At 51.8% G+C, this 14,983-nt stretch overlaps 6 protein-coding genes across 6 annotated transcripts; 3 read left to right on the top strand and 3 right to left on the bottom strand.

Moving 5' to 3' along the window:
• The first annotated feature begins 14 nt into the window (after positions 1-14).
• Positions 15-1,215, top strand: K460DRAFT_64317 (uncharacterized protein). The gene has a single exon (XM_040938585.1). It carries the CDS (start codon positions 193-195, stop codon positions 1,144-1,146), a length of 954 nt encoding a protein of 317 aa, XP_040790375.1. The 5' UTR covers positions 15-192; the 3' UTR covers positions 1,147-1,215.
• A 664-nt stretch (positions 1,216-1,879) lies between these two features.
• K460DRAFT_352887 (uncharacterized protein) lies at positions 1,880-2,443 on the top strand (the record flags this gene model as incomplete). Its single annotated transcript, XM_040931683.1, has 1 exon — positions 1,880-2,443. One exon carries the CDS (start codon positions 1,880-1,882, stop codon positions 2,441-2,443), a length of 564 nt encoding a protein of 187 aa, XP_040790374.1.
• Positions 2,444-3,115: 672 nt separating this feature from the next.
• K460DRAFT_403130 (uncharacterized protein) lies at positions 3,116-3,679 on the top strand (the record flags this gene model as incomplete). Its single annotated transcript, XM_040936597.1, has 1 exon — positions 3,116-3,679. One exon carries the CDS (start codon positions 3,116-3,118, stop codon positions 3,677-3,679), a length of 564 nt encoding a protein of 187 aa, XP_040790373.1.
• A 1,042-nt stretch (positions 3,680-4,721) lies between these two features.
• K460DRAFT_426630 (uncharacterized protein) lies at positions 4,722-10,506 on the bottom strand (the record flags this gene model as incomplete). Its single annotated transcript, XM_040938256.1, has 4 exons — positions 10,093-10,506; positions 8,486-9,969; positions 8,350-8,459; positions 4,722-8,295 (listed from the first exon to the last, which is right to left on the bottom strand). The coding sequence occupies exons 1-4, from the start codon at positions 10,148-10,150 to the stop codon at positions 4,722-4,724; spliced, it is 5,226 nt and encodes a 1,741-aa protein (XP_040790372.1). The 5' UTR covers positions 10,151-10,506.
• A 1,456-nt stretch (positions 10,507-11,962) lies between these two features.
• K460DRAFT_276382 (exopolyphosphatase-like protein) lies at positions 11,963-13,311 on the bottom strand (the record flags this gene model as incomplete). Its single annotated transcript, XM_040928110.1, has 2 exons — positions 11,963-13,149; positions 13,197-13,311. 2 exons carry the CDS (start codon positions 13,309-13,311, stop codon positions 11,963-11,965), a joined length of 1,302 nt encoding a protein of 433 aa, XP_040790371.1.
• A 417-nt stretch (positions 13,312-13,728) lies between these two features.
• K460DRAFT_275281 (phospholipase/Carboxylesteras-like protein) lies at positions 13,729-14,523 on the bottom strand (the record flags this gene model as incomplete). Its single annotated transcript, XM_040928028.1, has 2 exons — positions 13,729-14,399; positions 14,460-14,523. The coding sequence occupies 2 exons, from the start codon at positions 14,521-14,523 to the stop codon at positions 13,729-13,731; spliced, it is 735 nt and encodes a 244-aa protein (XP_040790370.1).
• Positions 14,524-14,983: the final 460 nt, after the last annotated feature.

Here is a 14,983-nt window from a genome sequence, read left to right as displayed (position 1 = left end):
TTGACTTTATGTACTTCTGTTGCAATGATGATGCTTTATTCATTGCATGTACACGCCAAATTACACGGGGTATAAGTCATTCGCTGTATCTCGGTTCGTGGCGAGGCGACAGTCATCTGACGAACTTTCATACTCGTCCCAAACATTTACCACCATCATTTCGGTGTCAAATTCTAAGTCCTAGATGCATAAATGGTTCTTTCCCTTCTTCTTCCTGCTTGCTCACTACCTCACCCCACAGAACCTAACGCCTACCCGCAACCGCAACCGCCAACGCACGAGGATCAACAGCTGCTTGACTGCACATTTTTCAGTTCAACTATCATCAACATGTCCTACCCGTACAGTCGCCGCTCACATAGCTCGCCTCGTGGGCCTTTCTTGTACGGTGATTATGATGCGCGCGTTTTCGCCGATCGCTTTGGTACTCCGCCTAGTTCACGACGAAATTCTTCTCATAGGAGAGCGTATAACGGGAGTCTTGAGCCGCGACGTCGATCTCCCTATGTCCCCCGCCCCCATTTTCCTATCCCAAACGCAGGATCTCCTCGAGACGCTCGCCCAAGCCAAGTGAACAACAATCAGGAACCCAGCGCCGCCGACTCTGATGCCAATTTCGACGCTGAGGTTGCCTTCACAGAATATCTCTTCCTCCGGGTCGGATGGACTGCCAACCAAAACGCGGGCCATGGTCTGTCTCTTTCCGATACTGCTCAAGACTCGTACTCTGCAACCGACACTCGGCACTTCCCAGATCATATTCGCCAACATCGTTGCTTCTGGGAAGCTAAGTTTGCTGCTGATTCCATTCGTGGTCATCCTGCTGGCTACTCTCACGTCCAATACATTCGTGACAAGCTGCGTGGGCTCTGCACGGAGATCGTGCAGTCTCGGAGAAACATTAGTGAACAAGGCCGCCGTACTTCTACGTTGGACCGCCGACATTCTTTCACCGAAGCACCGGTAGATGATCGTCAGCGTTGTCCTCGGCATGCGGACTATGCGCCTGGTAGTGGTCGTTGCACCTGTGGTACTCGCTCTGGAGCCGCTCGGCGTGGGTCTGTTGGTAGCGATCGTCGTAGTCAAAGAACGCGATTGCCTTCGACGCGTAGTAGGGGCTTAGATACCAGCTGTGTGGCTATGTAGGGTGTGTCTTAGTAGCCTTGGATCGTGGGGGGTTTAAGGCCGCTTGACCAGGAGTGGGCTAGTTTCGTGCCCCGGTCGGTTGAGGTGGAGTAGTTGAACATTTCGCTGGATGTTGTGAGATCGCATTATCTGTCCCTGTTATGTCACCGCGACATACATCTTCATAGTCATTTTTCCGGGCTTTATACCCTTATTAGGGACACCTTTACAGACTGGCGACAGCTCAACCATCTTCTGTTTACTCCAATCACGGCAATCCATACTATTTGGTCCTTCAATTTCTGTGAGCATCTTCATCCGATGCCAATAGCATATCAAATTAACAATCCTTCTAACTTTGCTCTTGTTTTACTTCTTTTGGTGCTACCTCGTATAACTGTTCCGCCAAGTGGCTTTCGAAAGTAGGCATTTCGACACATGGTAAAGTGGATAATGAACTTCCATAGTCTCAAGAAACGACTTGATTCATAAGTGTATACAAAACTTAATGCTTCGTCTGTGCGCCTCCAAAGCGTGAACACAGTTCCACATTGTCATTCGTCGTACCAGCTGTGACAATTGCTAACGCACAGGTATTTACCCTGCAATACTCAACCAACCAATCTACCGCTATTACACGCGTGACATGTACCAGACGCTTGCTATCAAATGCTAATAGTAATATAAATCAGCGCAACGCCAGTAACCCACCAAAACCCCGCCGCATTCCTCGCTGGAAATCCATCTCCTCACAATGTCGACCCCGACTCCCGACTTAGACTCCCTCGCCCTCCGAATCCACGCGCTCAAGCAGCTAATTTCCGCACACAAGAAACTCATCGGGCATTTCATCATACCTTACGTTACGCTTGCGGTCAAGATAGCAACCGAAGCAGTCAAGACATTCGACGACGAATCCAACCCACCCACAAAGCCCGGATTAGAAGCGAACGCCCGTGTCATGTCACACCGAGACCCAGGACTACTGCTGCTCGACCGATTCAACGCGCAGGCCGCCGAGCTCGATGAATTCCAGAGCAATCGACTGGAAAATACCCCAGCGTTCGAGAACCTTGCTGTTGCGTTACAATATGTCGAGATGCAGGAACATGAATTACTACAGAAGTGCCGGGAGTATGGGGCTGAGATGCTGCATTTGTTGGGGGAAGTGGACCATGTTCAAGCCAAGTCACTGAGTACTAGGAGTCCTTTCCGGTTGTACTCTGAGCCCAAATTGGACGGAGTCATGAGAATCGCGAATGTGATTAATTTGTTTAGCACTAAGGAGGTAGATGTACTAGGGGGCGAGTCGTTCTGACGGATGAATGTAGTCTTAGTCACTTGCACGACGTTTTGGGCAGGAGTCACCACAGACCACAGACCACAGACCACAGACTTGCAACATGTAACGTAAGACATGAGGCACAAATAGAAACTGTTGAACGAGAGTCACTGTTAATATAACTGCCATGTATGACGCACTACATATCAATGGCGTCTAAGTAGTGTGGTGTCTTAGCGGCTTTCAAAACTATTTGAGAGCGATCAAGTTTTATTTATGGCGGCCATGGAAACATCTGCATCTACAAAGTTTTTGATATGTTGCGGGACAAAACGACGCTAGAAGACTAAAGGCTTTCAATGCATGAGTAGTGTGCCGCGGCATCTCAGAGCAGGTAGTTACGACATGTACTTTTGGCATGACATTACGAGATACCTCTACTGCTACCACGACTCTTAACGCAGTCACTCTCTCTCTGTGTGGCGCCACAACGTGACCCATGTCACATACAGACTCTCAGTGAAAGAATTTGACTGCCTTCTAACTCATCCACTCACTTATCCTATGACATAGAACGCTCTGTCATGTCTGTATGACTCCAAAGTTGTGGTATAAAAGCGAGCGGACGTTTCCGCTCTACGATGTCTTGTACACATACAAACTCCATTTCTCTCTATTAAACAGCCAAGGTGCGCCATTTAAATCAACATGTCGACCACGGTACCTGAAATCCCCTTGGTTTCGAAGAAGGACATCGACCGACTAAAGGCCCTTGTTGAGACCCACAAAAAGGTCATCTCTAAACTCATAGTCCCCATCTGCGCCACAGTGATCGTGAGGGCAGACATAGCTCTCGAAGCTATCGTCAAACGACCGACCCAGCCCTCGAAAGAGGATCTCGAAACGAACGCCAGGATTATGGAGCCCAAACCACGTGCCCTGGAGTTAATCGAGTATGCCAGCAAGGAGATAAGAGAGCTTCTCCAATTCCACAAGGACGAGATCGAAGATCACCCACCATTCAAAGGCTTCGAAGGCTTCACTGAATTCAAGATTGAACAGAAAGAATTTATAAGCATGGTCCGACAGTCTGCTCAGGAGATATTCGAGAGATTGATAGACGTGGATGAACAGAGTGCACGTCTTCTAAATGAGAACAACATAGTCTTTAATAATTACCTATACGGGGACTTCAGTAGTTCAGAGGGGTTTCTGAGTTTGATAGAGGGGTGGATTGTTAATGTAGATGAACCCGCGCAGCCTGAATCGTAGTATAGCAGCAGATGAGCTGAAGGGATTTGAGACGATGTAATCTACAATGGAAGCTTAGCTAGGGACTTGAATGGTCCGTCTCTTGATTGCCAATTAAGAAAGTTTTATAACGTCACTCATCAATACACTTGTGACCTTTAAAGAGTCCCTTGACATATCATGTTCCACAAATATGCTTGTTGTATATCATCACCAATCTATCGAGGCGTATGGTACCTCCGGCTGCGTATTAGCCGCCTCATGTCTACACAAATCCCCACAATCGCGCTGATCACATGTCCCAACTCACCAGCGCCCGCCGTAAGCTTTTCAAACACCACTTCGTCGAAAAGACCAACGCCAAAGTAGTAAGGTGGAGGTAAACAGACAAGCGAGACCATATATTTACTATATTTATATTCATCTCATTTCCTAAACCCCGTAGGGAAATCTACGCAAATGTGGTATGACGTGAAGAGCAAATAACCAACCCAAAATAACACCTGGTATCCAAAATAAAATTCGTTGCTGAACATCCTCATCCAATCAACACCACAACACACAATCGTCTATATTCCCGGCCCTTTCACCGGTCTTTCCACGCAACTCCCAACTCTTAAAAATATCACCGGGATATCTTTTCCTGCATCAAAACCGACAAACACCGTATGCCGAACGGTGAATCATACATCTTGCCGGCCGTTTCCATATATCCATCCAAAGGTATCTACACCAACAAATATAAACCTCGGAGTAGCAATGTTACCAGTATCGCGGGAAGGGAAAAATGGTATGGAAAATGAAGTAGTATAGGATAAACAAAGGCAGTAGGGGGAATCATGCGTGCTGAAGTACGAGAGGCAAAATCAAACCCCATGGGAATAAAAATAGGGGAAACTCCTCGCTATGCATGCAAGCTATTACGATGCAGGCCGTTCGTCATGATATATGCGTATTGCGAAAACATTAGATGCAAAGACGCTAAAAAAAGGCAGCAATCTCGAAATTGGACGCGTGTGCTGATGTGATAAGGGAGAAGTGTCTCGACTGTCGGGAAACGCGACTACGCTCGCGTCGGGATGTTCTCCAGCTCGCTTCTTTGGCGTAGGTACTTGGCGGCAAGTTGGTCGCCACCGCGCATCGACTGCTCCATCCAGTGCTGTGCAACACACATGGTCATCGGATCACTTCTTGCAGGGTCTGAGGAAGCCCTCTTCTCACGATTGAGAAGCTCCGTCTTGAAGACTTCGCTCGGCTTGGTAAGTGGTAGCACAGTGCGGTGGACGAGCTCGGGTGAAGTGAGGTAAAAGATAGCGAGTTCACGCTCGGCAACCGCATCACCTTCCTTGGCGGTAATGAGCAGCATGCGCGCAGCATCCTCCATGTTGTAACGAGATACAGGAGCGTCTGTTGGTGGCGGCAGAGTGGAGGTTACCCCCGGTTTCTCGGTGCCACCGTTGCTCTGCTTGACAACAGCGTCACGCTTGGAGTTCTGGGTGATGACTTCATCCACAAGCTCGACCATGATGCGGCAGACGTCTTGCTTGAGACCTAGAGCAGCAAGGCCTACATCCCAGAATGCTTTGCCTCGCGCCGTCTTGTCGAGCATCTGTGCCGGTACAAATGAGGCAATGTACTGTAGGTCCCTGAATAGGGTCTTTGGTCGGATATTGGCGTCTCGGAGAAGGCCTTGAATGACTTCAACAATCATGTCGGTGCTCGGTGGGCCCACAGGAGAGCGTGCACCGCTACGGTTTGGCAGGGGTGAAGCATTGCTAGCACGCTCTACGTTCATGCTATGAGAGCGACGTTCTTCACAGTTGGCAATCGCCTCCTCCAAGTTCTGCGCACGTGAAGTATGTGTAGCTGGCTCACGCGAGCTAAGCTCCGGCATAGCGCCGAGGGTCGGTGACTGGGGAACTGGAGGTAGAGTATCGCGTCGATTATTGTAGGAGCGTCCAGATCGGGAGGAGAGCGAAGCAATGATGAGAAGTTCAAGCTCGTATAGAGCATGCAGTTTGGAGAAGGGATTGGGGTGTGTCTCGAACTTGCTGAGGAGACGTCGGAAAGCAACGTTGTATGGGAATTCCAATAAGCCTGCCTTCTTCGCAGTAGCTATGCCAGAGGGACGTGAAGTGGCATCACTCGATGTCGACGAGTGCTCGCCGGCAGAGTGGTGAACATCAGACGCTGCCGCGTGCTGATAGGTTGCGACCGGTGGGGCGGCTTGACTTCGCTCGGGACGACCAAGCGCCTCCAAGGGAGCATTACGATGCTCGGGTAGAGCTTGCTTTCGCATGTTCTTCATGCTCTTCTTCTTCGCTATTAGTTTTTTCCGTTTGCGCTCTTCCTCATCCCTGCGCTCAATGCAATCCTCCAATAGGTCTCCACTGAACCAAGAGTCCGTCTCGCTTCCAGTTGCAAAAACCATTGTTCCCAGATCGCTTAACAATAAGCCTGTGAGAGTTTGCTTCAAGTCAAGCATGAATCGGCGCTTATCTTCGTTAACGCTTGCAGATTGCTTCAACATAACAGTGCCCCTAGAGGATGATGCGGTACGTGGACGAATGCTAGTGGCGCTGGTAGGAGACTGGGCCTGCGTCTGGAAAGGAGACCAGAATGTGGTCGTGGAGTCGATTGACAGGACTGGCGATGACCCGCCGAAGTAGTCGAGAGATTCCATCGGGCTTCTTCCCCAAGAGCTCTGATCGAAGCTGTGTTGAGAGTCATTGCGATTCGCAACAGAGCGTAAACTGCTGTGACTCGGTCGTTGAGCGAAGTCAAGGTTGTGCTGGAGGGGACGACCGTGGGTTTCATACTCCTCGTCACCTGCGATCGATAGCGTGCCGACGCCAGTGAGGAAGAGGTCGCCTTTCTGTCGTCCACTTTCGAGGACCTGTTGGTCCCGTTTGTATAGATCACTGGCCCAAAGTACAGGGCCGTCCATGAGGCCTTCACCAATGATCTTGTTGACACATTTGTCAACTTCAAGACAGAAGCGATGTATCCTCTCTTCGCCTTTGCAGAAATTCTCAACACCATACTGCGTGAGCCACTTCAAAGTAATGTCGGACTGCTCATCTGAGAGCTTATTAGGACCACCGAAGTCTTGCGATGCCGACAGAATGTCAACAAGTTGAGCCTCGTTCTTCAGTAAGAAGTTGTTTGCGGAGGATTTCGAGTAATTCCGTGATCGAGGACCCTGGGTACCTTTACCATCAAGCGTCTTCGATTGTTGGCCCATGATCTTGAGTGCAAGTGCGACGTCCCTCGCTTCCTCATAGGGTTTGGAGGCGCGGACATCAGTAATGTACCACATCTTGTCTCGCAAGTTCTTGAAATCCATCATCATGTCATCGATCATGGCGTCAGACCTCTCTTGAGACTGCTTCAGCCAGACGAACCAGGCTTCAAACTCTTCAATCGCATTTGCGGCTTTGCTAAGCAGATCGCGGGGGCCGCGCGAGAAGTAGTTCAAAAGAGCGGCGTATCCATTCCTTACCAAAGTAGGAGAACTAAGTCTCCGGAGGCTTAGTAAAGTCTTGTAGTACATATGGGCATTTACGAAGTCGGACCGTGCCTGGCATTGATACATGGCTGTCTCGAGCATTGTTACGAGCACCGAGTTGTTTTCTTGCTTCTCCTGGATCTGCGGGTTGCTGTTGCTTCTCGGTAGTTGCGGGGAGCGATGCCGACCTGGGACGTTTCTCTGGCTCGCAATCATATTCGTAAGCTGACTCTGACTTTGCGTTGAGTTGTACGGGTTGCGTGACCCAAGATTTTCGCTGTGATGCCGCACTGCGCCCCTGCCTCGGTTGCTCTTGCGCGTAGTCATTCGGTTGCTGAAGCTCTTTGATTCACTGTCTGGCGCTAGCTCCTTGGGAATTTCGTATTCTTCAACTAGTTTAGCGATAGCCTCTTTTAACTGGTGGTAGTCGTTCCCGAGGTCAAATCGATCTCCAGCGCCCTCATCGTCGCTACTATCACTTTCGGGCGAGTCATCGTCATGCTCATCTTCATCGTCAAAATCCTTACGCATGCGTGGTTTCAGCTGCTTTCCATCAGCAGAAATGTAAAGTACAGCCCATCGTTCAGCACAAGGATGGCATGAACCGGAGGTCGCATCAACACCCAGGACTCGAGTCATCTCAGAACATGCTGTTCGCAGGCGTTTTCCGTATAACTCAGTTGGAGCGACCTTGGCCTCGGCATGTTGCTCGGTTGATGTCAAGATGCTGTCCAGCAGTGGCTCCCGCGAAGTCTGGTCGCTAGTCATGGATGACGCACTGGCGCTAAGAATGGAGCTTGCATCGCCCGCAGATGCAGCAGCGCTACGGAAAGGTATAGAAACACCGGATACAGACGAAGTAGATGAGGTCAGGCCAGTACGACGTTGGCTTTCCTTATCAACGTGGCTAGAGGAAGGGCGTCGCTCTGGGAAGAGGGCATTGACCAAAGTGATGATATCAGAGGGAGAGAGAACGATGAAAGGCTGAACTTCAACGGTTTCCCTGGGAGATGTGATGGCCTTTGCCGGAAGAAGAATAGGCTTAGATGGAGTCTTAGTGTGCTTGAACCGGGCCAAAATGTTCTCGATATGAACGCGGATTTCCGGAAGCACGGGCACCTGTTGCCGCCTGTGGCTGATGTTAGCTGCGTGGTAATAGAGAAAGCCAAACGGGAAGTTGTACCAATTGTAGGTCATGTCCAGAACAAGTTTCTGAGCTCGGATAGCAATTTCCTTGAGTATCTTCTGTCGGGCATGCTCGCTGATGTGGTGGCCAATCATTATACCGTGGGTCTGCACCGTGTTAGTATCCTAATTACTGCGTGGAAACGGAGAAGACATGCCTCGGGGTGAATGATAGCGTTTAGAAGGAAAGTGGAGAACAGCCAACGGGAAACGAAGAAATTCTGCGATGCTTTGCGGAGGTTCTTTTCTTCGTCCAGCTTTCGAAGGATGGCATTCCCGATCTCGAGGACACCTTCTGGGATGCCACCGGCACTGGGCTCATCATCAACAACCTCAAAGAGACGCTTGACGGCCTTGTCAAAAAACTCGTCGGCTGCAATGGTATCCTTGGTGCTCCGCGCAACTGGCTGTGTTCCTGGGCGTGCGGACTGCTCCTCGGCTTTCTCTAGTAGAAACTGACCGTCTTGCAGGACCTGCATTAGGTAGAGCTCCAAATTGGCTTTACCAGGCCATTCCCGCATTCCAGCCCAGACGTCAAGGACCGTCCTGATGAAGTTGGAGCCGGTTTTGGTGTCCTTGATCAGCTTAGCACATGTTGTGGCCCAGACGTCGGTCCGGCGAAGATCCTCAGCGGAATCCGGACCCGATGAGTTGGCGAAAATGGTGTAGATAAGCGCTGCAAGAGGATCGTGTCGCTGAAAAGACAAAAGGCGCTCCACGGGGTTTCCACCTTGCTGATGTGGCTTATGAGTACCCGCAGTCTTACCGCGTGCCTGGATGGCCATGACTGAGTCAATAGGATCCATAGCTTGACGAAATGAGGACAGAGAAGCGAGCTCCTGCTGTGAAAGGCTGGAAATGCGAGCAGCAAGAAATTCAGGATTGGTACGAATTTCAGAAATGAAGTCCAAAAGATCATCCAAAATCTTCGAGGGGACTTCGTTGAGGAAAGTTGAGGAAGAAAGAGCCTTGTCGCTCTTCATGCTTTTGGACTTGCCAAACTCCAGATCAGGCTCCAATAATGCGTACTGCCGAGTGGCGTCACATGAGTTCCGGACATCGTTAAGAGCAATGTATAGGGACGCAAAGCCTTTCTTGTCGTCGGACCTAAAGTTGTCAACCAGGGTTCGGTACGCGAGCTCTCCGCAATGTACCAGACGTGCGGAGAGGGCGCTTGAAACGAGCCAGCGGTGTAGACGGACGCGCGAGTGGGCCTTGCGCTGTTCCTGATAGCCCTGGAGGCGGGTTAGGTGGGCGAGCTCTGCGAGGGAAGTCGCGGACGTGGGGATTGCCGCAGTCGGCAGATACGCGTCGGTGTACGATGAGAGATCGGCTGGGAGGAGGCGAGGCAAGCGACCAGCGGGAGCGGACATGGAAGCGGGCAGCTGGGGCCGCTGCAAGTGGGACGGCATTCTCTCATTGTTGCTATTGTCTTGCGATCCGCCAGGTCGACTCCCCATGGTGGTTGTTTGCGGCTGCTTGGAGGAGCGAGGTGATGGCGACCTGGGCGGACTGGAGAACCGGGGCGGAGCCTCAGCAGGCGGGTCATCGACGACAGTTGTATTGTGCGAGGGCGTGTGGCTCCGGGAAGAGACGTGCGTTACAGTGGGCGACACGGCTACGAGTACGGTCAGCGTCAGTTCGCGTGCCAGCTCATCGTACAGAGAGCATTGATCCGGGCCCGAAGCTATTGGGCGAGGGCAAGGCGCAGGAACACAGAGGGGAGGAAATGGACACATACGCGGCGTAGACGAGGCCTGCGCCAAAGGCGAGGCCGAGTGTTGGGTTCTTCTCATCATGTCGCCATTAGGGAGCCCGGTCGAAGCCCTACGGCGGCAGCAGTCCTCAGATGGGGCAGAAGCGATCCTCTACCGCATTGCCAGATGGAGCACAGGTATTGGGATAGAGCGAGCTGCTTTGGGCGCAACTCTCCACAGCCTCGACGTGTGCGCTGGCGCTTCTTGACTCTTTAGGTGGTATCGATACAGTAGCGAGGCGGTAGAGGTGTGATTGGATGCGTCTCGAGTCCCTGCAACCACGGGCGAGCAAGTCACGGCTGCAGCAGCGGCACAGGCCCGTCCAAGATGCAGAATGCGATGAGATGCGGTGATGGACGAACGGCGACGATATAGCAACAGGAGCGCTACGAGCAGCAGGTGCTTCAGATTGGGTGGCGGGGACAGACGGCCTGTGATGTTCACGGACGCACTCCTGCTCGCGAGAGATGCGGCCAGACGATGACTTGCAGACTGGCAGACATGCAGAGCAGACAGCACATCGCCGTAGGACGAATCAACACGGCCTATGCTCTGCATCACGCTGCAGCCTGCCCGAATGCCTCTGCTTCAGCTCACCAAGGCCCCCGTCGACCATCTGCCTCTGCCTCTCGAACGCCCGCCGCCTACAGAACCTAGAACCAGCCATCCCCGCCTTGCACAGCGACTCGTCGACAACGCATTCTCCGATCCGACCCGTCTGTTGGCTGTCCTCTCCTGCTCTCGAGTCAGGTTGTGGCGACGCTCTTTCGTCTCATCTCGTCTGGGACGAGCCGTCACGGGGTAGGCTGGGTTGCATGACCGGCCGCTTCTGCGACCACCCCCTCTACAACCGCCCTCCATCATCACCAGCCTCAGAGCAGCGCACCTCGTCGAATCTCAAACACGCTGATATTGTTGCAGCTGCAGACGAGGCGGCGAGGGCCGCCCTCGTCCAGTCGGCTATGCAAAACCCTCTCGCCCCTTTGACGTGACGGTCGTCCAGTGGACTGCAGCGCCCCTGCACATGCGCTTGATGTGTTGGCAGCTCCAAGAATCGCCGCGCATATGCAGACGACTTGCTGTCAAAAAAGACCTGCACGCCAAAATAACGCGTCCCACTGCTGTGAACCGCTGTTTTCCCACTTCATCTCGACGTGCATGTCTAGGTCCTAGGTGCGAGTTGATCTCCAGTTCCTCGACTTGACCCGAGAAGGGTATCCCTCCTTCGTCCAATAAGCCGCACAACCGCGCAGTCGCACAGCGAGCTTTGCCTCCTGCAGCATCTCCTGCTTGACACTATCGCTGCAGTCGTCTGCCGACCATTGATTCCGTTTGCAAATCAGCAGTAGCAACGCTCCATTGCTCGCGCTGGTCCAAGCCGTTCCATTGCCTTAGTATTACGAGATGTGAACGTATTTTGAGCGATTAGTCGGCATGGTGCATATTGTCCATGTATTCATTTTCGTCCTCGACCCATCGAGGTGGTGTTGACTTTCGACCAGGATGCTACTCAATCTGGACGTCGGAGATCGTCCTGCCATGTGCCGGCGTGCATTCACCCCGCTCTCATGGCTTCAAACAAAGCTAAGAATCGACACCGCTTCTTGGGTCGGTACTGTTGTTGTAGATATTCCCGTGGTCATCCTCGGGCTGACGCTCACGTTGCCCAACCGCCGCTATGCGCCTACTATGCCGCGAACAAGTAAAAGAGTGTTGATCGCGCCAAAACCCGGCCTAATTCACCGGCGTCACACTCCAAGCAATGCTAATTCCAACCTCCCGCGATACGCCCACACGTCTCTAGATACAATAGACCTAAAGCTTGCCAATTCCCATACCTTCGCTTAGCGCTAGTCATGCCATGGTTTCCCTGAGTAAAGGTGCGACACGTTTCCGGCTGTGCTGTACTTGTCGTTGCCGCCAGACTTTCCTCCACTGACCGTTGCCATGGCTCCCACCGGCTATGCTGCTGGAACCTTGCCATTCTCCAAGGCCTAATTCATCGCTAGAACTCTTGGCGAATTCCTTCGCAGCTGAGACAGCGTTATGGTTGAAAGCCCAGAGAAGAAGCTCTCGTTGGAACTCCCCTTCGGAGGATGTCGACGTGGTCATGACCGTGTACAGGTCTAGCTCACGCTCCTTCGCAAAGTCTTCCAAGGCTGTGAGAAAAGCTGTGTCAGAAGGTTGCGTGTTGCTCTCGTCACCAGCCTTTTTTTGTAGGAAGTTGATGGGTTTGACCACTGAGCTAATGCCGAGCTTCCGGCCACCTTGGTCCCACTGCTTGTAATCTTTTCGAAGTATGTCTTGCAGCTTCAATCCTCCAATATCCTTCTTCGCTGCATTGATCTCTTTGTAGAAGGTCGTACGATCGAAATCTGCAGCTAGTTGAGGATAGAGCATGACTTTGGCTACCAGGTACTCCACTGCCTTACGGTCGTGCTCTGTTGTCTTGCTTTCATCGCGGAGATTGGCCGTGTCAATGAGAATGCTCGCCAATCCTAGCTGGGCAACCTCTGCATCCCACCGTTTGATAAAGGTAGCATCGTCAGATAGACTGCCGTCTTGAGCATAGCTCGTGCTCGAGGACATCACAGACCCGGAGCGCAGTTCCCACATCAGTCGACAATAGTTCGTCACCAAACTAGTGCAACTACCGGTCTTTTCTATGATACGTGGCTCATCACCCGTGTCTTGAGCTACTTTGCCTTCATCATCGTGGTGATCGATAACCCCTGCCACGCGACTAGAATAGATCTTGCCGAGCTGACCTTGGAGAGCGTTGTGGTCCACCAGGATCCACTTTGTGTTTTCGGGAGCGAGCTTAGATTGGATGTCAGATAGGGCAGGAAGATCATCAAGCGTGATCAAGTGTCTGGACTCGATGTTTGCGTGTTTGAACACCGCCAAATATTCTGGTCTCAGCTTGATATCCGCAGCTGGAATATTTGTGATTGGTACGTAGAGTGGAGTAAAGGCATTCTTGGGCGGAGACATGGATCGCAAATATGCATAGAGAATGGAACACGACATCGAATCAAGGTCTGAGCTGTTCAGTATAGAGCGTCCGAGGTTTCTTCATAGTGCTTACCAGCAGACTCATTGCCAATGACAAAAGTGACTCTCTGGCTCGAATCAATAGCAGCTCGAAGAGCACCTTTAGCGTGGGTGAGAAAGCCACGCAGGGAGTTTGTTGGTGCTGGCATGATGATTGTTAGTAGCGGTGAGTTTTGCGAGCATCGACTGGTTGATGTTGATGGAACACTCACACTCACAGGATGACGCACAGAAGCTCGAGCCATATGGCACGTGCGCGCTGAGCTGGAAGGAATGTTGAAGGATGAGGACAGTCACTATCTCTATTGTGGGGAAGAAAGTTCTCTATGTGCCGGTCTAGCTGGGATTTCTCTAGCAAGTACCTAGGTATGATCACGAGCTATCTCAGTAGCTTTGCATAAAGTAGCTTGTGCAACTTCAGCCACCTCTGCGTCTCCACCATAGGCTTGTAAAAGTCCATGAAGTTTTCAGCCAGGCGTTTTGTTGCTAAAGTTAGTATTGTGGACCAAACTTCCAGTTACTTTTTCGAGTAGAAACTTTGCAGTCGCCCTATAGGTATAGGTTGGTCAAGTTAGCTCGACACTACCTGCAGGTACACCCCTCGTACTCCGTAACCTCCGAGCGAAGAACTGCATGATGGGCAGCATCTCCTCACGATTCGTCGGCATGCCGTCTCCTTTCTTCTTCCATTCCTTGACCTCGACGTACTCAAAAACATCCTTGAGCTTCGAGACGGCGCCATCGGTCACTGCCGAGCCTCTTGATGCTCTACAGACCAACACCGGTGTTTTGCTCTTCTTATTGAGAGCCGCCAAGGAGATCGAAAGCGGAAGCCATCCCCCAATACTGATGACTCCACCTATTTCGTCTCCAGTGAGCTCAGCGGCAGCCTGCAACGCGACCATGCCTCCCTGCGCAAATCCAAAGATCATGATCTCGCGCGCTGTGTAGCCGCACTTGCCAACAAGACCCTCTCGGATGACTCGATCCAGCACTAGCCGTGTCGATGCTTTGAACCCAGTATCCACATCCATCTCACCAGTATTCTGGTCGAAGATCATGTCATCGCCCCAGTGGAAGCCACCGAGGTCGAACGGCAGAGGCTTGGGCGCCTGCAGGGCAATACGTGCTGTCTCGGGGAGGTTCAGTTGCTGTCCTAGCTTCGTGAACGATGCGTTGGTGTCGCCGAGGCCGTGTAGGAGAATGAGCACGTTCGTAGGCGGTTGCGATGCAGGTGCTGCGCAAGTTAGCACGTTGCCTCAAGGACACAAAAAGTGGATTCGGAAACACAACGGACGCGGCGTGATGCTTAATTTCACCGAGGAGGGAAAGTCGCCCTCCGTGGGCAATCGACCGGGCATTGTTGTCGCAGACGTTGGTGCGCGGTTAGACGGATGCTGGGGTGATGGAGTGACGTCGGTTGCTAACGATGGCGGAAGATCGATCGGTAAGCAAAGAAGCTTTTCGCAAGAACAGAGCATCTTGCCACTTGCATGCCTATGAAAGCCATGGAGAGGTGAAAGATGCCCGAGCGAGCTGAATGCCACAATAAACCTGTTTACGGAATGACTTTAGCTGCACGGGGCTCTCATATGTCGTTGGATGGCACAGAAGACCCACAGCTAAGCTTTACCAAGGAAGCTTATTCTGCTGGTCCGATCCGCCCGCAAGCTGACGTCCGGACCTTAGCAGATTACGCACGCATCTAGACCTCTTTTAGATGTTATTCATGCTTCCGCGCACCCCGATACAATGAGCGTGTCCAATTACAAGCTGAAATCCCCACCTCGCTGCGTAATGAGGCGCAAGTAGCATTCCAAT

Source organism: Cucurbitaria berberidis (assembly GCF_010015615.1).
Source record: "Cucurbitaria berberidis CBS 394.84 unplaced genomic scaffold K460scaffold_2, whole genome shotgun sequence".
Classification (NCBI taxonomy): Eukaryota; Fungi; Ascomycota; class Dothideomycetes; order Pleosporales; family Cucurbitariaceae; genus Cucurbitaria; species Cucurbitaria berberidis.
The sequence above is the reverse complement of the archived record's forward strand: the minus strand, read 5'-3'. Positions and strand labels throughout refer to the sequence as shown.